This window comes from Chinchilla lanigera, unplaced genomic scaffold (genome assembly GCF_000276665.1).
Source record: "Chinchilla lanigera isolate Chin_1 unplaced genomic scaffold, ChiLan1.0 scaffold00011, whole genome shotgun sequence".
NCBI lineage: Eukaryota > Metazoa > Chordata > Mammalia > Rodentia > Chinchillidae > Chinchilla > Chinchilla lanigera.
In genome coordinates this window covers 34,981,509-35,003,417 of record NW_004955412.1, presented here as the reverse complement: position 1 = coordinate 35,003,417, position 21,909 = coordinate 34,981,509, and the positions used below count along the sequence as shown (strand labels likewise).

The 21,909-nt window shown below is 42.0% G+C and overlaps 1 protein-coding gene across 1 annotated transcript in view; it reads left to right on the top strand.

The window, feature by feature from the left end:
* Window positions 1-21,909, top strand: part of Ncapd3 (non-SMC condensin II complex, subunit D3) — a 67,640-nt gene that overhangs the window by 31,686 nt on the left and 14,045 nt on the right. The window contains exons 20-24 of the mRNA XM_005378590.2: window positions 8,735-8,842; window positions 11,032-11,146; window positions 11,235-11,342; window positions 14,923-15,161; window positions 16,107-16,186. Of these exons, the coding sequence (XP_005378647.1) occupies window positions 8,735-8,842; window positions 11,032-11,146; window positions 11,235-11,342; window positions 14,923-15,161; window positions 16,107-16,186 (650 nt within the window). The remainder of the gene's footprint in view (window positions 1-8,734; window positions 8,843-11,031; window positions 11,147-11,234; window positions 11,343-14,922; window positions 15,162-16,106; window positions 16,187-21,909) is intronic.

The window sequence follows — 21,909 nt, the reverse complement described above, 5'->3', positions numbered from 1 at the left end:
CTGTTCAAACCTCTTGCTGGTATCATATGCCCAAATTTCCCACAGTCTATAGCTAACATTTTCATAGTCAAATATCCAAATCAGTGATTGATGTAAGGCAGAGAGGTGCTTTGAGCCCTGTAGGTATCCATACTGGTACTTCTAATGAATCATTTCATTAAAATGTCTTCTGTTTTTGTCATGAGATATACCCGTAGATAGTGCTATTCATAATGGAAAAAATTGAGGACTATGGGCTCTTCAATTTTAATTTTAATAAGGATTTTAATAAGGATTATAAAAACCACAAGTTAGTTTAAATAATTATTATAGTGTATTTAAGTGTTCCAGAATTAAAATAAAGATTACTTTTTCTAAGAAAGTACCTAGTACTTTTCTATTCAGCAGTCTTTTCTTGAATAGTTCCTGCAAGACTTTCCTCTATATGTCCTGTTATTCCACTTAAAATAACAGATCTAGTACAGCAATATATTACAAGTTTTTTGCTTGTGACTTAAGAGAGGTAGGAATACACCTATCTAAAAAAATGCTTGACCCATTTCTTATGTACATGGTATCTGGTATTCTAGTGTACATGCCTTTCAGCACTTACATTGGTAAAAGGGATACTTGGGTTACTAGTTTTTTCTAATCTTTTTCTTATGACCCCAGAAATTGTATGAAAAGCTTTTAAATAAATATTTGAAGGAACAGTTTGACTAGCATCACACAAAAATAGCTGGTATGATGGTAAGTCTAGTATGAATAAGGAAAGCATGATATAAGGAAAATTTGAGGCAGATTTTGAAAGTATAATCCTGCAAGGGCCAGTGGCACACAACTGATTGATGGCAGAGGCAGGAGGGGAACAAAGGTCTCTGAACCTTGCCAGGATTCTTTTCTCCAGGATGGGCTGGAAGAAGGATTCTGTATATGAGGGGGCATAAGTCACTTGCTGCCTGCTAACGGCCAGGAGTCACTAGAAGACTAGGTCATACTGTATTAGAACCTCGTGAGGAAGACAAAGAGTTCCCTTCAGATTTAGAAACCAGGAGTTAGAAGAGAGGCAAAATTTAAAACTTAAAGTGTTAGAAAAACGGCTGGTTTTTCTTACACCAATGCCACCTCCTTTGTAGTGGACAGTGGAATAAGGCCCTGTGATTTTCAGAACCACAGGATGTTTTGAATCCATGTGACTCAATTGTTATCCCTAAACTGCTTGTCATTTCTGTGTAAATGAACATTCTGTATTTTACTAAAAATAAGTAATTACCCAAAGAATGGGTGATCAAGATACAGCTCAACAGTGCAGTGTATATGAAAAGTCTTTCTTGATTTGAATTAGTAGTCTTTTGTGGCTGTCATTAAAATCTCCATGAGATCTTGCCCTGCATTAATAAAATTGTGCCTAGAATAAGAAAGGTGATGGTCCTGTTCTTTATCCTGGTTAAATCTAAGTTGACATGTTCCATGAAATGTGGTTTGAATAATTCTATGAATTTTTAAAATGTATTATAGTAAAAGACACATTGCCATTAATCCCCCTGAAAATATTGCCCCTCACTTCAGACAGACCTATCCCATCATTCTTTCCATCTTGTGAAGCAGTTGTAAAAGTCCTTTTGTGTGACTGTTTTTAGTTGCACCATCATGGCCTTGGTGTCCTAAATCAATTCAAAATGTTTATCTCTCATAGTCACTTTGACTTTGGGGAAGAGCCAGACGTTGCGAGGTGCCAGATCCAGTAAATAAGGTGATGAGAACACAGTGCAATCTTAGGAGCTTGCCTTTCCTGGGATGGCATTCAGCAGCAGTATTTATTGTACTCTTTTTTTTAATCATACCTCATAAAGACCCAAAAGAGGACTTGCAGAACTGATTCAGAAAGTGGCAAAAACAATGGGAAGAGTGTGTTCAAAGTGAGGGGGTAAGTAGTATTTTGAGGGGGATTAATGACTGTGTCTTTTACTGTAATAAATGTTTTTAAAATTTAAATATTCACCATATATTTTCATTATGGGACATATAATTCATCAATTTCAGTGACAGCCTTTTGGAGAAGTGTTGATAAAATGGAGTTTGTCTAGACAAGAACAGTTAGATGAGGGGTTACAGTAAGGTAATGTAAAGATGAGCTGAAGGCCCCCCCCATGGAGGGTCTAGTGTGGAGAAGGGAAGAATTACTGTACTGTATTTGGACAGGCTGCCTAGCTCAATTCAAATATATGAAGGACTTTCAAGTAAAAGCATTGGATTTATTTGATATACCCAGAAGACTCATCTGGACCAATGGGTAGAAATTATAAGGAGCCAAATTTCAGCCAACTGAGGAAGAAACATACTAGGTCTGCTTAAAATGAAGGGACTTGCCTCAGAATATGCCCTGAGTCGCCAAAGTTGTTCACAAGAACCTTGACAATAACTTGATGTGAGCCTTGCCTGCTGGAGAGTCCCAGGAGAAGATGGCCTCATCAGCTGTCCTACCCTGGACACACACATTGTTGTCTTGCGGTCTCACATGTTAGCCTTTCTCTCCTCCTTAGGAGAAAGCCTGTGGTTTCAAATGCTTTCTTGGCCAGTGTGGTGGTCCATCTTGTGTATTCTCTTAGTCTTGGTGCAGTTATTGTTTAAAAGTAATAAAGATAACAATTTTGGAACACTTTAGGCCAAGTCAGACTAAAAAAACATCTTGTTGCTAATAGTAATTTTAGCACAGTTTGGCAAACACTGATTGGATACTGTGTCATGGTAGTGCTGCTAGGCAGTGGGTGATGGTACCATCACCCATTTAGGTCCTCCTAAGGTACCTTCAGTCTAGTTAGGAGACAAACACATGAGTGATATCATAGGGCCGAGACCCACACAGAACCAGACCAGACTTTCTGACACGAGAGGAGTCTATTGAGGGGGAGAGCGACGTGGCGGGCTGCCCAGCGGACTAGGACAGCCCCGAGCTGAGCAAAGCATGGGGTTTTTAAAGCTAACTTTTGGGAAAGGTGTCTGTGTGGGCCGGAACATTTTTTGGGAGGAGGTGTCCGCGGGCCAGAACAGCCCTAGCAGGGGGTGTTGTTTTGTAGGAGCTGAACGTCTGGTTCTGCCAAGGCGGATGAGGGCGGGCTTGGCTTTTGTCGAGAGAATGGTCCTGTTCTTTGTCCTGGTTAAATCTAAGTTGACATGTTCCATGAAATGTGGTTTGAATAATTCTATGAATTTTTAAAATGTATTATAGTAAAAGACACATTGCCATTAATCCCCGTGAAAATATTGCTCCTCGCTTCAGACAGACCTATCCCATCATTCTTTCCATCTTGTGAAGCAGTTGTAAAAGTCCTTTTGTGTAACTGTTTTTAGTTGCACCATCATGGCCTTGGTGTCCTAAGTCAATTCAAAATGTTTATCTCTCATAGTCACTTTGGCTTTGGGGAAGAGCCAGACGTTGCGAGGTGCCAGATCCAGTAAATAAGGTGATGAGAACACCTGGAAGGAACAGGTGAAGAGGAAGGAGTTTTTATTAACTCCTTAACAGAAGAACTTAAATCTCCCACGGAGGGTGGGGGTTGCCCTGTGACTTGTCATTCCAGACTTGATCTAATAGAGGTAGGGTGACGTGTCTTGTCAGTAGCTATTTTCTGCTGAGGAGGGGCGTAGTTAGGTTTATTTTTAGGGTATTTCATCTGGATCGTCACTGGGGACTGGCTGAAATTGGAAATCTGAAAGAAGCATAAGGTTAAAATTTTGAGTTGTTAATTTTTGGACCGTGTTGCAAATGAGGGAGAAAACGCAGAGTGCTGCGAGGAGAAGAGCACAAATGGCTGCGAGGGGTCTCAGCAGTGCCTAGGTGGGTAGAGGAATCGGTCGGGCCGAACCTGTGAAGGAACTGAATTTTTGTCAGGCTTTGTTGAACACTGGTCTGCATAGGATCGGAGGAGGTGACGGGTAAGGGAGAGAAGAGGCAGGTAATTACCGAGAGGGCTTGGAGCAGCAGGGGAAGCTGGAGGAGAAAAGGCCATCCCTACATGAGTTTGAAGGGGCTGAGGCCGAAGGGTTGGTGGGGGAAGCGCGAAGCTGGGTCAGGGCCATAGGCAGGAGGAATGGCCATGATTGCTGAGTCTCTGTGGGGAGCTTAGACAGGTGTACCTTGAGATGGTTAGCTTTTTTGTCTTACCAGAAGACTAAGGGTAGTAGGGAACATGTAGGGCCCAGTGGATGTTAAGGGCCTGTGAAACTTGGGTGACTTTGGAGATGAATCCCAGTCCATTGTCTGACTGAATGGGTTGGGATAGGACAAAACAGGGAATGATTTCTGTGAGAAGGGTCCGTGTGACGGTGTCAGCTGTTTCATGTGAGGTGGGGAAGACTTGTATCCATCCTATGAATGTGTCTACCTAGGTGAGTATGTATTGGAGTTTTTTGTGCCTGGGCATGTGGGTAAAGTCAGTTTGCCAGTCTTCTCCTGGTAGTGTTCTCCTAAACTGGTGTGGGGAAAAAGTGAGGGGAGGTTGAAGAGAGTCTTGTAGGTTTGTTTTAGAGCATACTGTGCATCGTGAGGCGATGTCCTGTAGTAAGGGGGTTAGGCCAGGATAGAAGATGATGGGGTCTAGGAGCCTTTTTAGCAGTCTCCAGCCTATGTGTAGAGAGTTGTGTAGGTGACTAAGGAACTGTTGGGCATGGTCATCTGGGAGACAGTACTTCCCATCCAAGAGGAGCCAGCCCTCTGGGCCAGGGGAAGCACCCTTTTGGGACAGTTGTTTGAGCTGTGTGTCTGAGTAGGTGAACCCAGTGGGATATGAAGAGGGGAGCAACTAAGGCCTGGTGCTAAGAGGGAGACTGGGGGATGGCCATGGCTGGAGGGCTGCCAACTTGGCTGCTTTATCTGCCCAATTGTTTTTTTGTGTGATTTTTGTCAGTGACTTGTTGATGGCCATGGAAGTGGATGATGGCAACCTGGGTTGGAAGGGTGGCAGCTGAGAGGAGCTGAAGGATTAACTTGCCATTTTGAATGGAAGAACCTTTTGTGGTTATGAAACCATGTTTTGCCCGGATGGCAGCATGGTGATGGACTATGTGGTAGGCATATTTAGAGTCCGTGTAAATGTTTACAGTGGTTTTTGAGGCCAGGGTCAGGGCACAGGTGAGGGCTATGAGTTTTGTCTTTTGTGATGAAGTGCTGGGGGAAAGAGAAAATGGGAGGATGACTAGGAGCAGTGATGGTGAAAGAGGTTTTGGGAAGGAAAGCGTGATGTGTAGCTTGGCAAGAGTATCCTGCCCCAACAAGGGAGTGGGACACCTAGGCAGTATGAGAAAGGAATGGGTAAATAACCTAGAGCCAATCAAGCAAGGTAGGGGGCCTGCGGTGAGGGGGCGTTGGGGAGAACCCTCAACCCCAACAACCATGATCTTTGATGGGAATGTTTGACCAGAAAAGCTGGGGAGAATGGACCAGGAGGCCCCTGTATCAATGAGGAAGGAAACTGACTTACCTGCCACCTGGACTTTTACCCTGGGCTCCTCAGATGACAGCAGAATCTCGTCTGCCTTATCAATGGGGGGTTTGGAGTCCCGGGCCCCATCAGTCCTCTGCAGCCAAGCCAAGCAGGTCTGTCAGGGACGGCTGAGGTTTGGGCTGTTGAGTGGGGGCAGAGGACCTTTCCTGTTATAGGAAGGGGCAATCTACCTTACAGTGCCCAGTTTGCTTACGTTGTGGGCAGGGTCCTCGGGGCGGTCAGGGATTAGGACATGACTGCGCCCAGTGGCCCTCTTGTCCACATTTGAAGCGGGGCCCTGGAGGCTGCTTGTTGGTTGGGAGCCAAGCAGACTGTTTGGGGGCCTGAGGCTTGAGAGCTGCTGCGAGAAGTTGACATTTTTGTTCGGTGTGGGCAAGTTTTTCCTCTTTTTCCACGTCTTCGTGGCCATTAAAGACCTTGAGGGCCAGGTTTGAAAGTTCACGGTGCGGGGTTATTGGGTCCCTCCTCAAGGTGTTTGAGCTTTTTTTTAATCTCAGGTGTTGACTGAGAGATGAAAGAGGTGTTGAGGACCAGTTCGCCCTCTGTTGAGGTTGGGTCGAGGTATGTAAATTTAGTGAGTGACAGGCGTGCCATGAAGGCGGCGGGGTTTTTAGTGGTATTGGAACTCTTTGATATACAAGGAAGGGTCAGAAGTAAAAGAGCCGAGACACTTTTTAAGTTGTGAAAGATCCAGGAGAGACCAAGGCTGATGGACATAGATGAGTCCCTCTGCTCCTGCCGTTTGTCTCAGAGGGTAAAGCCCAGATGGGGGTGGGAGGAGAAGAGCAGTCAGAGCAGCTGATGAGGCAGTTTTGGAGCTGGTGTGAGGCAGGTGTGGAAGAGAGAGGGGACACTGGCATCGAGCTTGCAGCGGGGCCATACGGCCGGCAGGGGGGTGCATCGGGGTTGGCCTGGGAAGGAGCCGATGGTCGCCTAAGGGCTGGGCCACCAAGCGGCTCAGGGAAGAAGGGAGTTTGGGAGGGGTCATCGGAGAGGTGGTGTCGCGAGGTGGGGAATTTGGCCAGGAGAATCTCCTGGGGCGACAGGACAGACAGCTGAGGCTTGTCACAGAGGGTGAAGAAAGCTTAGACATAAGGCACCCCAGACCATTTATCGTTGCGGTGACAGTAATTGTCTAAGTCCCATAGGACACTGAAGTTGAGAGTACCCTTGGTGGCCAGATAGACCCATTATCTAGTTTGTATTGTGGCCAGGTGATTTGGCAAAGGAAGGTGAGGTGTTTGACTTTGAGATCAGAGAGGCCGAGGGGGCCATGGAGAACAGACTTGAGGCTATGGAACACAGAGGCATTGGGAGAGTAGGGGAGGGAGGAGGTGTTGCCCATGATAACCAAAGGAGAGGCGAGAGAACAGAGAATGAGGAGACTGAGGACCACTGCTGACCAAGAGAAATCCCAAATGGGATGAGAGACCCAGGCCCCCTGAGCAGACATCTCCGGTCAGGGAGGGGGTCATGAGAAGGGTGACCAAGAGAAGTGCCAAATGGGATGAGAGACCCAGGCCCCCTGATTGGATGTCTCCAGTCAGGGAGGGGATCACAAGAGGAGGAGGAACAGCTCAACGTGTTGACATGATTTTGGGAGGGGGCTGCAGAGGCCGGGGGCATGAAGCCGGAAGAATGAGCCATCCGAGAGGTGTGACAGGGAGATCTTCAAAGAGAGAAAGAAAGAGGAAGGGAGAGAAAGACAGAGGAAGGTCTAAGTTAGGAAGAGGAGAGCAAGGAGGAGGAAGGAAAAAAGATGGACGTGGTCTGAGTCAAAGAGGGCAAAAGTGCCCTGAAGGAATTCAGTGTTGACCCAGTTGAGAAAGTTGCCCGGGGATTGCCAAGGGTGGACAGGGGGTCCATCGCACTCATCAGCAATCAGGTGGCGAGGAGAGAAAGAGGCAGGCAACAAAGTAGGTGGCAGATTTGGAGGGGCCAAAGAAATCAGGGTAAAGGGGAAGGGAGGAATAGGAGGGAAACAGGCGGGGCAAGGACAGGGAGGAGAGGACATGAAAAGGAAACATACACCTGGTGAGAAGTGTCTGTGGATGAGAAGGTCAGCAATGTGGCAGGTCCGAGGCTCACAGTCCACTTCAGAGGTGGTCAGTTGTGGATCCGGGGAGAGGTCCCAGTCAGGAGGGACCAGCTGGAGCCTTGGCATCCCTCCTGGGTTTTGGCACCAAATGATATGATAGGGCCGAGACCCACACAGAACCAGACCAGACCTTCTGACACGAGAGGAGTCTTTACTGGGGGGGCGAGCGACATGGCGGGCTGCCCAGCGGACTAGGACAGCCCTGAGCTGAGCAAAGCATGGGGTTTTTAAAGCTAACTTTTGAGGAGGGTATCTGTGGGCCAGAACATTTTTTGGGAGAGGGTGTCCGTGGGCCAGAACAGCCCTAGCAGGGGGTGTCGTTTGTAAGAGTTGAACGTCTGGTTCTGCCAAGGCAGATGAGGGCGAGGTTGGCTTTTTTCAAGGGGAACAGGAGGGAACAGGTGAAAAGGAAGGAGTTTTTATTAACTCCTTAATAAAAGAGCTTAAATCTCCCATGAGGCAGGGAGACTTATCAGTGAGCAGATTATGTCAGTGGAGCACAGGTATCCCAAAGTGAAAAGTGTGCCTGAGGTGATGAGGAAATGCTGGGGTGTAGGCGCTTCACCGAGCCTGGGTGCTTGGAATGGCCTCTGAGGCAGCAGGAAGCCCGGGAGCCCTAGAGTGTGGTTGTGAGGCTGTCTTGCTATACGTATGTATTGGATGTCCACTTGCAGTGGCCCCTGGAATTTATCATGACTAGGAAGAGCCACTGAGAACTTGTCCCTAAGCAGTAAATTCAGGGATGACAGCAGCCCACTTTATTCTGTGTCTTTTTAAAGGAAAATGTTTATCACAGTAGTTAATTTACAATCTACATAATGCAACTTTTTTCTCTGTTGTTAGAGGGGCAATGCTGTTACCCATACCTTATAAATTAGGGCACAAGATCTTCCTGAATATTTGCCGTTTGCTCTAGTAGGGCAAATGTAGAAAGAAAGATGACATATACACTCTTCTCTAAAAATTCCACCTCTCCAGTTCTTATGGGCAGCTTGCTAAAAATCTGTTATGGTTTTGGGCAAGCATGATGGCTGGCACTTTCATGCATTTGAAACTCCTGGAAGTTCTGCAAATGTTGCCAGGACTCCTGGGGTTTGGCAGCTTGCCCTGAAGATGTGCAGCCCCTTCAGAACTGATCTGTTACTCAATACAGGAACTACTGAAGCAGGTTTGTGGGGATGTGCTGTCTACCTGTGAGCACCACCTTTCCAACATCGTTCTGAAGGAGGACAGGGCAGGGAATATGGATGAAGACCTGTTGGTAAGCAGCTGCTTCTCCTTTCTTGCCTCTTCCTTTTATATCACTGGAAATTTTTATTTATTTATTTCATTTTGGTACTGGGAATCGAACTTAGGGCCTCACACATGCCAGGCAGGCGCTGTGCAGCTGAGCTATATCCCTGGCCCTCAGTGGGATTTTTTAAGATAAAGATGATATTGTAATGTGCACTTCAGTTGCTATTAAGAAAAGGGTTCTGGTAGCCTCTTGCTCTTTAGAAGAACTTGTTTTTAATTAATAACCCATTTTTTGTTTGTTTTATGTACTTATGTTTTATGGGGGCAAACTTGATGGAATACTTAATTTAGTTTGGATTGGAAAAACCTGATTCCAATAGGGAAAATAATATGGGTTATAAGCTTAGTAGAGTCAAGTGTAGAAATAATAAAGTAAGGAAATAATAGAGTGTGTTCTTCGGCCCTTTCATTTGTTTGGATTTTAAAACTATTATAACATGTCTTCTGAGCTATTTGGACATTGAACTATAAAACTGGGGAATAGGGCTAAGCAGTAGTAATATCTAAAGTAAAATGAGCAGTTTAACAGTTCAAAACACAAATGTCCTTAGAGAGTCAAGATTGTCTTACAAGGCATGCCTACATTAGAAATGGTTTTGGTGTAAGAGATTTCCTTGAGTCAGGACCAGTCACACCAGTGCGCTGTTGATAAGTTATGGTAGTTCTGTTGTAGCGTCTGACACTGTCAAGTAAAAGAAGTAATGAGCGACTTCATGATGCCCTTCAATACAGGCCGTCATTTAACCAACAGTGGCCATTTTTCTCCTCTTAAATTAGTTGACTGTGTTCAGTTTCTGCTCTGCTACCTTAGCTCTTATAGTTGTTAGAGATCACAGATCAAGTTTAGATTTGTAGAAGAGAAGACTGTTGTGCCTGAGGAACTGCTATGCTGATGTTCAGAAATGATATTTTTGTAAGAATCTATACACTTTAGGTAAGAGGTGTATAGTTTAGATCAGGCCCACAGTTTGAGAGATAATTGCTTTTCAGTTTGTTTGGAAATTACAGGCCACAATAAGAAAGATGTTTATTGGAATCCATGAATCTTTCCCTCTAAGATTTGTGTTTGTTTGTTTCACTGTTAAGTATGTCACCAGAATCTACCCTTCAGTCACAGCATATGGTGTTTTGCCCTATGCGTACTTAGTTCATGCTTTAATCCATTCAGAGTTACCCTGTGTTCAACATTTCCTACACCCAAATGTATTTACTATTGACTTTTCAACTCCAGAGAAAGATTTTTGGTTTTCTTGTTTTTTTTCTGCATTTTTGAGATGGAGTCTTGCTCAGACTACACTCAGACTCCTAGAGGTGGCTGTGAGAAAGCAGGTTCTTGTATGCTTTGGGTTGTAATCTAGGTAATAAACTAACCTGGAGGACAGTTTGGAATTATGTTCTAAAATATAAAATGGTTTTACCTGCCCTTTAACCATAGATTTCATGTCTAAGGAAATAGGACAGTTCCAAGAGTACAGAGGTATTCACTAGAGCTAATGTAAATAATACCAAAGGATTAAAAATAATATAAATGTAATAATACAAATTAGATTAGATAATAATATAAATTAGAAATAATTATTCCACTAATTGTGGAAAAGTGAGAAAAATTATGACATTTATTGTTTTTAAATGGCATACTTATATAATTGTTAAACATGTATGGTTAACATGAAAAAAATACTTAATATTCAAAGTAATACAAAAAAATTCAAAGTAGTGCAGACTTCAGAGTAGCTGATTGGTAAGTGTATAAAAAGAAGAAGTCAAAGCCATGTGATTATAGAAATACTTGGAAATGAAAGTTGTACACAAAAATAATGGTGGTATCTTTAGTGAGATTACAGGAGATGATTTTATACTATAGTTTATCCAAAATTATCCAGGTTTACACTTAATATCACAGTGTAATTAGTAATAGTGCCCATTGTTTACAGAAATGTCTGGATTTAAATTAGAAAGTTATATAGTCCCCCTAACTTCAGATGAGTTTTGTAAAATAGCAACTGAGTTTTTCCCAATGGTCATTTATTTTTCTGAAACAAAAGTAGTAGTTTTTATACTTTGGGAGATACAAAAAAATGTATTCCATTGAGATGTTACTACTCTAGCTGGGGTTTTCATTTGCCTTCTTCTTATTGTAAATTGTCTTTGTAGGTGAAGTACATTTTTACCTTGGGAGATATCGCCCAGCTATGTCCAGCCAAAGTGGAGAAGCGAGTCTTCCTCCTGATTCAGTCCATTCTGGCTTCTTCTGCTGACTCAGATCACTGTAAGGCACTGGAAGACAGACTGTGTTGTACGTCTAAGGCTGAGCAGCCCATCAGGCCCTGTCAGTAAATCTGTTCCCTTCCCTGCAGTGCTGCCATCTCAGGGTTCTGGAGATGCTCCAGCCGCCCAACTGCCCTCCCAGATCAGAGACTCTGTCATGCCTTCTGTGATCCGTGCACACGCCATCATCACCTTAGGTGAGAATAATGTGTGGGGAAGTGAGGGCGCTTGGTCAGCTTCTGTGTCTCTCTTTGTCTTAAATAAAGCCCAGCCCTGGTAGTGTTTTAGGCTATTGAGCTTTTGCCTACTGTCACTCTATGGATTTTAGGAGGTAATTCAGATATGAGCACCCAGCTCTGCCAGCATGATAGAGTGCTCACAGTTGAGAGCCTTCAGCAAGGTCCAAAACCATATGATCGTATAAATAGATGCAGAAAAGACTTTCAACAAAATCCAGTGCCGCTTCATGATACAATCCCTGAAGAAAACAGGTACAGATGAACCATACCTGAATATGATAAGGGCTATTTATGACAAACTAATATCCAGCATCATACTAACTGGGAAAAAACTAAAAGCATTCCTTCTAAAACTGAGAACAAGATGAGGATGCCCAGTATCACCTCTTCTATTCAATGTAGTACTTGAAACATTAGCCAGGGCAATTAGACAAAAGAGAAAAAAATAAAGAAATGAAATGGATACATACAAGAAAGAAAGAACTCAAATTATCATTATGTGCAGAAAACATGATACTCTATATAGAAGACCCAAAGAATTCCACCAAAAAACCCTTAAAATTAATAACTAACCTCAACAGTGTAGCAGGATGTAAAGTCAACACAGAAAAAAACTATAGCATTTGTGTACACCAATAATGAACTCAATTAGGAGGAAATGATGAAAATAATTCAGGGTGGCATCAAGAAAAGTGAAATACCTGGGTATTACCCTAACCAATGAAGTGAAAGACCTCTAGAAAGAAAACTGTACTACTTTGAAAAGGAGATTAAAGAGGACATCAGAAAATGGAAAGAAGTCCCCTGCTTCAAGATAGGCAGAATCAGTATTGTCAAAATGGCCATACTCCCAAAACTGTTACACAGATTCAGTGCAGTCCCACTCAAAAGGCCAACATCATACTTTTCAGATCCAGAGAAAACACCACCAAAATTCATAGGGAAGAAAAAGAAACCCAGAATAGCTAAGCAGTTTTGGGCAGTAAGAGCAAAACAGGAAGCATAGCAATACCTGACTTGCAGCTATGCTACAAAGCAGTAGTGATAAAGACAGCATGGTACTGGGACAAAAAGTGATACATGGATCAGTGGAACAAAACTAAGGATATGGAAACTTCCACAGACACATTGAGCTATTTGATCTTTAACAAAAATGCTGAAAGCATATGTTGGAGGAAAGATAGCCTATCAACAAATAGTGCTGGGGAAACTTGTTTTCTGTATGCATAAGATTGAGACTAGACCCATATCTTGTACCATATACTAAATTATAATAAAAATGGATCAAAGATCTCCTGGAAGATAAAATAGGTAAAACACTGGAAGACATGGGTATAGGAAAATATTTTTTTAACCTGAATGTCAGTTGCACAAAAATCAATAAATGAGATTATATCAGACAGTAAAGCTTCTGAACAGCAAAAGAATCAGTCAGCAGAGTGAAGCAATCAGAGAGAGACAACATACAGAATACAAAAAATTTTTGCCAGCTACTCCTCAGAGGACTAATATCCAGAATATACAAATACAAATGCTCAACAACTAATGAAAATATGCTCCACATCTCTGGCCATTAGAGAAACACAAATTAAAACAGTTCTAAGATTCCATCTTACAACAGAAAGAATGGCAGTCATTAAGTAATCAAACAATAACAAATGCTGGCGTGGCTGTGCTGAAAAAGGAACCCTCCTTCATTGTTGGTGGGAATGTAAACTGGTACAACCATGGTATGGGGATTTCTCAAAGAACTAAAATTAGAAATTCCACATGACGCAACTGTCCATCTTCTAGGTGTCTTCCCAAAGAGCTTAAGATACTATACTATAGCAATATATGCATACCAATGTTTATAGCAGTAAAATTTGTAATAGCTAAATCCTGGAAGCAGCCTGTGTACCTATGAACAGACAATTGGATAAAATGTGGTATCTAAATACAATGGAATATTACTCACCTATAAAGAATGACACATTTGAGACATAGGAAAATAGGTGCACCTGGAAAATACATTGTTGAATGAAATAAAACAGACATGCAGGCTTAAATACAGTATGGTGTCTTATTTGAATGAGACAAAGTACAAACAAAGAGAATAATAAAGGATGGATAAAAGGGGACAACGGGCTGGGTCTCTTGGAAGAGGGAAGGGGTCCAAGGGAACAATGTTGAGGGGTGAGGAGGAGGGGAAGGGGAAATAAGTAGATAAAGATGAGCTATGTACAGGAACCTAATACCCTCAGTGAATGCAAACATTATAGCCACAACATGAGCTTAAAAAATAATATCAACAAGAATGAAAAATAGGATAAGGGAATAGGAAGAGGAGAGAGGAAGGGAGGCGGATGGAAGGGGATGACTACCCAGGACAGTCAAATCAGAGCACTCTCTACAGTTATTACCTATATTATTTGGTGGTATTTTGTTTTGTTTTGTTTTATTGGTGGTATTGTGGATTGAATCCTGGGCCTTACTCAGGCTGGGCCAGAGCTGCCCCTCTGAGCCACACCCAAGCCCTTTGTTCCTGTAATTTTTATACTTAGTGTAGCACCATGAAGTGTGTTTATCAAGAGTTATATTCAGTCACTTCACTGACTTCTGGGAATGGAAAAAGTTGAAGTTGAGTTTATAAGAAAGATGGTGTATTTAGTACTTTACAGAATTGCTAGATGAACCGTAAGCACATTACTTCATGAACTCAAATTGTTGTTAATCTTGAAAACACCTACCTATAATTTAAATTTTCTTTAGTGTAATTGTGTATTTTATGGTAGATATGGTTTATGAATTTTTTTTGTATTGGTTATTTTAAAAATGCCTAAGAACTGCAAGAGTGAAACATTCCCTAGGCCACAGAACAAACATATACAAGTAAGACTCAGCAGCTCTCTTTGTGTCTGTGAACAAAATAGGTGATATTCTCTTCCTATCTACCTACCTACCTAGCTAATATTTCATATTCCTTAAAAGGTATTTAGAGTATATGTATAATCAAAAGTAAAATGAAACCAAGTATGGTGGCCAGTGGCACAATGCCTATAATTCCAGCACTCTGGGAAGCTGAGACAGGAAAGAGGATTGCAAATTTGGGGTTTTTGTTTTGTTTTGCTTTTTGTTTGGTTGGTTTTGTTTTGCTTTGCTTTGCTTTGCTTTTGTTTTGTTTTGTTTTGTTTAGGATTCCAAGTTTGATCCCAACCTGGGCAACTTAGCAAGACCCTTTCTCAAAATAAAAAAGGGCTAGGGGTTTAGCTCAATGCAAAGGCCCTGGGTTCAGTCCCCAGTATTGCAAAAATAAATAAATAAAATGAATCATCTGTTAGATATTATTAAAGATTATTTTCTTAATGTAAAGGAATATTCCATAATATGTATCTTGTAAAACCCTGACGAAGTTTATTTTTCCTTAAGATATTTCAAACTTTGTAACATTTAGGATAGGTGTATCTACTTCTCATTTTTGTTGTTTGTGGTTTTTTTTTCACTTTTTATAAATAAGATCTGTAGAATGGAGTCACATGTTTTGTTCTCTCTGTGATAGGTAAGCTGTGCTTACAGAATGAGGACCTTGCAAAGAAGAGCATCCCGGCCCTGGTGAGAGAGCTCGAGGTGTGTGAGGATGTGGCAGTCCGCAACAACGTCATCATTGTGCTGTGCGATCTTTGCATCCGGTACACTGTCATGGTGGACAAGTACATTCCCCACGTCTCCATGTGCCTCAAGGACTCTGACCCCTTCATCCGAAAGCAGACACTTATCTTGCTTACCAACCTTTTGCAAGTACGTATGAGAATGAGACTGTCCTTCCCCACCTTCACTACCACCACCACTTCTGGTTTAAGGGAATATTTAATTAGCATAGGAAATGTGCTTGCTTCATAGTAGAATCCAAAAATAGTTTCATCTCTGGTTTAGAATGTTCTAACATTAGAACATTTCTGATGTTTAATGTGGTCTTTTAAACACATCCTTACTTGCAAATATTCATTTAGGGTATTTTTCAGACATCCTGTCAAACATTGTTAAGTTCCCCTTTTGCAAGTAAATGCCATGTAGAGAAAAACTCCTTGCTAGACAAGTAGTTCTCATTCCAATTCTCATGCTCCTTGACCTCAAACAAGTTTATGTTTCTCAGACTTACCTATTGTAAATGATCTGTGCTGGATGGGCTATCCCAAAAGTTGCTCTTGGAGTCCAGTGAGAGATTTCAGTATATGAAAGAAATAGTGAATTACAAGTTTCTACAAAGCACTGGATATGTTGTTCATTCAGAAAATATGGTTGGCCTGTAATGAGGAAGATATAATATTTGCTGTTTAAAAAGAAGACATTTGACTAAGTTCTCTATCTGCCCTTCTCTGCCTTGTGTGCTCATCTCCCCATGCAGTGTGTTCCTACAGAGGCACACTGGTGTTGTCCTGTTACACTGAAGCCATGTGCTTGGAGTCATTCCAGCACAGAAGAACTTTTGGTGTTGTTCTGCCTGTGTGTTCCTCCATGTCTGTGCTTGCTTTTTCTTCTTGCTCCTTCTACACTCCCACCCATGTCTCTGCTTTCAAAATGTCTGCAGAGTGACTGCTGCCCAACTGAGCCACATCTCCTGGGCAGCCCAAGAGCTGATACGTGCTTTTACCCTGGGACCATCAGCGGGGCCACTGTAGCTGGGCACATCAAACAGCTACACTTAGCACACGCCCTGCAATATGCTATTTTCTCTTTGTGTAGGAAGAATTTGTGAAATGGAAGGGCTCTCTGTTCTTTCGATTTGTCAGCACACTGATAGATTCACACCCAGATATTGCCAGGTAAGTCTTTCCCTTGTGTCAGACAGCTGAACAATTTACCTCATTTCCTGTATGCATAAGATTTCCTTTCTTTAGGATTCACTTACTGTTGACTTATTTAGGATTTTGTGAGCTTTTGGTAGTTGCCTGGAAAAGTGACAGGTTTTTTAAATGAAAAGCTACCTATATAACAGATCTTTTTTTACATATAAGTTGTAAAAAAAACATAAAACTCATTAAATAATCATTAAATAACTCATTAATAATCTCTGTATTGGCTACATTTGCTGATGTTGTTTGCTCTTCCAAAGAAGTAATAAAGGACTTCGTCATATTCATCTGTATAGAAGTCATTGTCAGCATAACTGTTGATTTCTAAGACCACCAAAAATGTTAATTTTGTTAGAGAATTCATACTTTCTTTTAAGTGCGGAAATTGTAAGGAAGAATTTTTAGGAATTAAGACAATTTCGGTGTGGAATAGACCATACAAACAATAAGGTTCCTATCCTTGTGTCTTTGAGGGGGACAGTACTGGGAATTAAACCCTGAGAGCTCTGAGTACATTCCCAGTCCTTTTTATTATTTTATTTTGAGACAGGGTGTTATGAAATTGTCAAGCTGGCCTCAAACTTGGAGCCCTCCTGCCTCTGCCTCCCAAGTAGCAGGAATCACAGTGGTATATGACTTGTGTCATTTTTTAAGGATTTCTTTTCAAAGAGTTGAGAATTGGTCTGATAGAATTTGCTATCCTCGTAATACTGTATGATTTATTGTATTGAAAGCAAGCCTACAATTGGAAAACAATGTTGAATGCCATGGCAAAAGCTACCACAATGGGAAAAGGTCTTTCCAGAGTGTATTGACTATAAATAGCATATAATAATGAGTCCCTGTGGTTCTAAATATGGTCACCAATAATTTAGTTTGAGTTCTATGAGGAATTTCTGCTGTTTTCTTTGGGTATAATTTTCCAAGGAGGAACATTTCACATAATCAAGTAGCAGAAGGTTAGCGTTCTAATTAATACTGTCTAGCACCAGAAGCACAAAGCTAGGGCTGTCACCTTTTCTGTTTCTTTGTATAATTGGGAAAGGAACAAGATAATGATGCCACTTCCTCCTACCTTTATAATCCCTCCCTAACACTGACCTCACGGCTGGCTGACTGGACAGTGCGGAGCCCACAGGCCGTCATGACTGGAAATTCCTAGAGTGCTTTCAGCTGTGCCTTGGAGATAAGCTTGGTTGTGTAACCTGTATTTTCTAATTTTTTTTGGTCACTTTTGTTAGTTCCTACACATCTGTATTAAAAGCAGTCAATAAATACTGTTAGCCTTACTGAAACATTACATAGTATATCCATATATTAAAATGTCACGATACCCAGTAATTATGTATGATTTATATGTATTTATGAATAGGTTAAAAAATTAAAATTTTTTAAATGTAAAAAATTATATTTTAAAAGGAGCATTAATCAGGGCATAAAATATATACAGAACCTGTGAATACAAGTACTTAGAGCATTATTCAGAAAGAAATTAGAAAAATAAAGAGATCTTATATAATGGTAAGTTTATCACCATTTCTTCTAACATTTTAATACCCCTTCTTTAAATCCTTTCATTTTATTTTTGGCATTCTGGGTTTGTTTAAACTATGGCTCAAATGTGGACAGGATTTTCCTCTTCAAAGAGTTGATGACTACATTTGCTAACTGTAATTTAAGTTACTCTGTTCCCCAAATTTTAGGCCAAAGACCAAGCCTATCTGCTTGCATTCAAATATTTTTAAATATGTGTTTTCCAGCATAAAGTCTTATTTGTTCAGCTGGATTTCCTGAAAATTTTAGCGTGAACAAATTTGTATGAAATTTTTAATTGGTCATATAAATAAAAATTTGGAGGCTGCAAAATAGTGATTTTTTTTTCCTCCTCTGCCCACATTGGTGAATGGCCTTGTAATCTAGTAGTCATAGGACAATAACCAAGTAACACTTGGATAGTTCAAGTGGTTCTTAGTAACTTTTTTTTATTGCTGAGACAAAATATTCAACACCCAAAGTTAAAGGCTCACAATTTGTAGAGGTAGCTACAAGGCAGGATGGAATGGCAGAGGGGCATCAAGGAAGAAACAGTCCATGGCAAGGTAGGCAGAAAGCACCAAGTAGTAAGCAGAAGCAGCGAGCCTCCCTTTCCCCTGTATCTATCTAGGCTATAAGCCTTTCAGATGGTTCCAGTCACAACCAGAAATATGATAAGCCATTTAGTGGACTAATTCAGTACCACAAATCCTTAACGCACATTTACACACCCTAGATCCAGCCACATCCAAAAAGTCCCAACTATGACTGCATGAGGCTGTGGGGGACATCTGAAGACAAGCCATGCAACTGGGTAGTTGCCTCAAAAGTGCAAGGAGGCAGGGTCCAGAGAGAAGACAAGAAAGTAACTAGTATAGTATAATGCACCCTGGAGGAAGAAAAGAGATAAAAGACAGATGGTTGGTTTGGGAGAAACAGGAAGTGCTTAACTACCTAGAGGGTGTAATGAAATTGAAGAACAGATGGAATGGGGTAAAAGAGCCTGACAGCTGGAGGGTAGGTGGGGTGTTCATCAAGTAAGCTGTTTGATATCCAATGTAGAGATGTGGTCCAGGATGTGGCAGTGGACTGGTGACATGGAATACACGTGGGATCCCTCCAGGCCATGAAGTTGAGAAAATAGAAGGTTAGAATGTCAGTTGAGCTCCTTTGTAGGAGCATTGAAGACACTCTGAGTCATGTTAGGATCTAGAATGAAAAGGAAAAGGTGGACCAGAAATGAAGTAGTAGAGAGTAGAGTAGGCAGGTGGAGGGAGCTGTGCCAGTAGAGGCTGGTTGTTAGGGGCTGGGCCAAGTGGAGCAGCAATGTGCGTGTGCGTGTGTTTGTGTGTATTTGAACCAGTAGCCAGCTCTCCCCTCTCGTCTGTGCATCCTTCTCTAGCTTTGCCTTTCTTCAGAGTATTTTTGACAACACCCTTTGTATTGACTTCCACCCGCTACATTATAGGGTTCTGGAGGGGTAGAGACTTCAAGCCTCACACCTGAAAGGGAGCTTCAAATTCAAGCACTCAGTGAACCTTTGGTAAATAGAAGAGTGAAGAATTAGGGGCTGAGAAATGTGCTCCTTGTTCCCTACCTGTGGGCTGTCAGAGGAAGCAGCCTTCCTTTGAGAGGAATGTAAATGAAGAGGCATCCCTGGAGGAAAGCCAGCTCTCAGGAGAGGGAGTACAGATAGTTACAGCCGTGGTGGGGAACCCATGGCACACATGCAGCAGCCAGCACACCGTGCTCTGTCAGCATGGGAGCCAGTTTGCCCCAGCATCACCCCAGCAGCCGAGCGTTGTATACTCAGGTTTAATTGTAGTGTTTCCACTTTGTGGCAAGGTTTTGGGTTGCAGTTTGGGCGTCGGTCTCAAGAAGGTTCGCCATCCCTGACTTAGAGGGTAGGGGCTTGATTGAACGTGACACCTGGAACACAACACACAATGGAAAGGCATCATGGGAGGTTAGATCAGGAGAAAAGACACAGAAAAATGTAGGGATGCAAGAGAGATGAAAAGGGGCCTTGTAACAAGAAGATGTTATGGCTCAGTTCATGGCTTGGATTCAGGCTGGGAACCAAAGAGAGCAAAGATGTAGGAAAAAACCCAGCTCCAGACTCCAGTAGAATTCTGGTAGAAATGGGTCAGATCCTCAGGTAGACGCATGGAAACCAGATGAGGAATAGGAACCTAGTAATAAAAATGTTATTTGTCTTGGAAAGAAATCTGAAATAAGTTCAAAATGTTCAAAATGTTATTTGTCTTGGAAAGAAATCTGAAATAAGTCTTATTTTTATGTTTCCTGTTACTACTCAAAATAAAGGTGAACAGACTACTTCCCTTATGGCCTCATCAGGTTGTTTGAACCCTGGATTTTGATTCTTAGTAAAAGAGTAATCATCTTCTACAGGATTGTTGTTGCTCCCTTGGTCTCCCTTTATTTTCCATGTCTGTGGTTAATGCTGTGTCAGATACCTGGACAGTATCACTGAGTCAACATTGTGATTTCACATGTCCCTAGTGCTTGTCCTGAGGGATTCCGAAAGGCTGGCAACGGATGCTATATTTTTCAGCTTTTCATCACTGTGATTAAATATCTGAGATACACAGCTTAAAGGAGGAGAGGGTTATTTGGCTCATGGTTTCAGAGGTTTGAGTCCACGATGGGCTGACTCCAAGGCAGACTATGGAAGAAGGGCAAGGCAGGGGAAAGCTGCTCAGTTCATGGCACTGAGAAGCGGAGACTAGGGGACAAGTCCAGAGAGGAGGGGCCAGGGACTCGATAGTCCCCAAGCAAACCCCCAGAACCACCAAAGTACACGCAGAAGTGAGCTTTACAAATCTCCTAGGCATCTCTCAGTCCAGTGTAATTGATGATTAAGATTAACAGCCACAGACACTGGCTGACTTAATAATTTACTAAGCTTTCCTTAGAAGCCACTGATGTTTTCTAATCTGGGTACCTGGGAGGTGCCACCGTCTGCCTCTTATGTTCTAGAAAGCATTCTTTGGGACATTAATTTCTGTTAACTTTTCAGCAAACAAGAGCCAAAATGGTCCCTCTTCTCTAGTTTATCAAGTTCTTGGGGTGTCTTCCCCATCAAGACTGAAACTTGCCCTTTTAATAAAACCCTGATAGATGTAACAGCAAGGTTATTCCTGGATATTATTCACTGACTGATGCTTGGCTTTTCATGCTGGTAATCTGTTTGTGCTTTCAGCCCTGAGTGTAGGAACGCTCGGGTAAATTACGTTACTACTGAGTTTATTTGTACAGTTGGTTAGGCCAGTTTTCCAGTAGGGTATGGACTATACAGCAGGCGAACCTGAGAGTAAGTGCCCAAACTGCACCCCAAAACCCACTTATTTATCACCAACTGCCAACACTGCAATGAAACCTGAATGTTCGATGCTTGGCTGCCAGGGCAACTTGGCTCTTGTGCCGACAGAGAGGGCTCTGTGTGCTCCTACTGCATGTAGGCCATACTTCCGCCACCACAGCACTACAGTGTCTTCCCTGTTGGTTACCTTTACTAGTCTGGTCTTGACCTAAGCTGAGGAGCTAAGCATTTGCCATCAAGTCAAAGCTTAAACCAGCTCTTGCGGAAGTTGTAGCTTTACATTTTCATGAATGTCATTAAATCTGAGGAGAAAGCTGAGGTCAACGTTAAACCTGCTGTGCCATGCCAGATGAACTGCAGTGAAGGACCACAGGCTGGAAAATCATGGGCTTTTTTCTTTAGAGGTTGCTTTTCACTTATCTAATGGTTTTCTCCATTCTAGTCAGAGAATATGGAGAACTCTGGTTTACTTTGTTAAATATAGAACTAGTTTACCAAAGTAACCATTGTTTAGAAAAAACATCAGACGCTGTGACTTTTTTTCCCTTTCAAGCCTGGATTGATTGTTAAGCAACACAGTTTGTGAAGAATATACCAACCGTTCTCAGGTCAAACAGTGCTTCTGGCTGCCCTTATTTGAATTTTTCAAAATTCTTTGTATAAAATAGAATTGTATTTGTTTTCTTTTTGTATTTAAAAATGAGGCTTCTGCCTTGTTTCCTACATGAACAGTTAAAAGTGTGGTATTCTGTCTGCAGCAGAGTTTTTTTAGGCTTACTTCCGTTATGATTTCTGAACCACCTTTCTGAGTGTTACT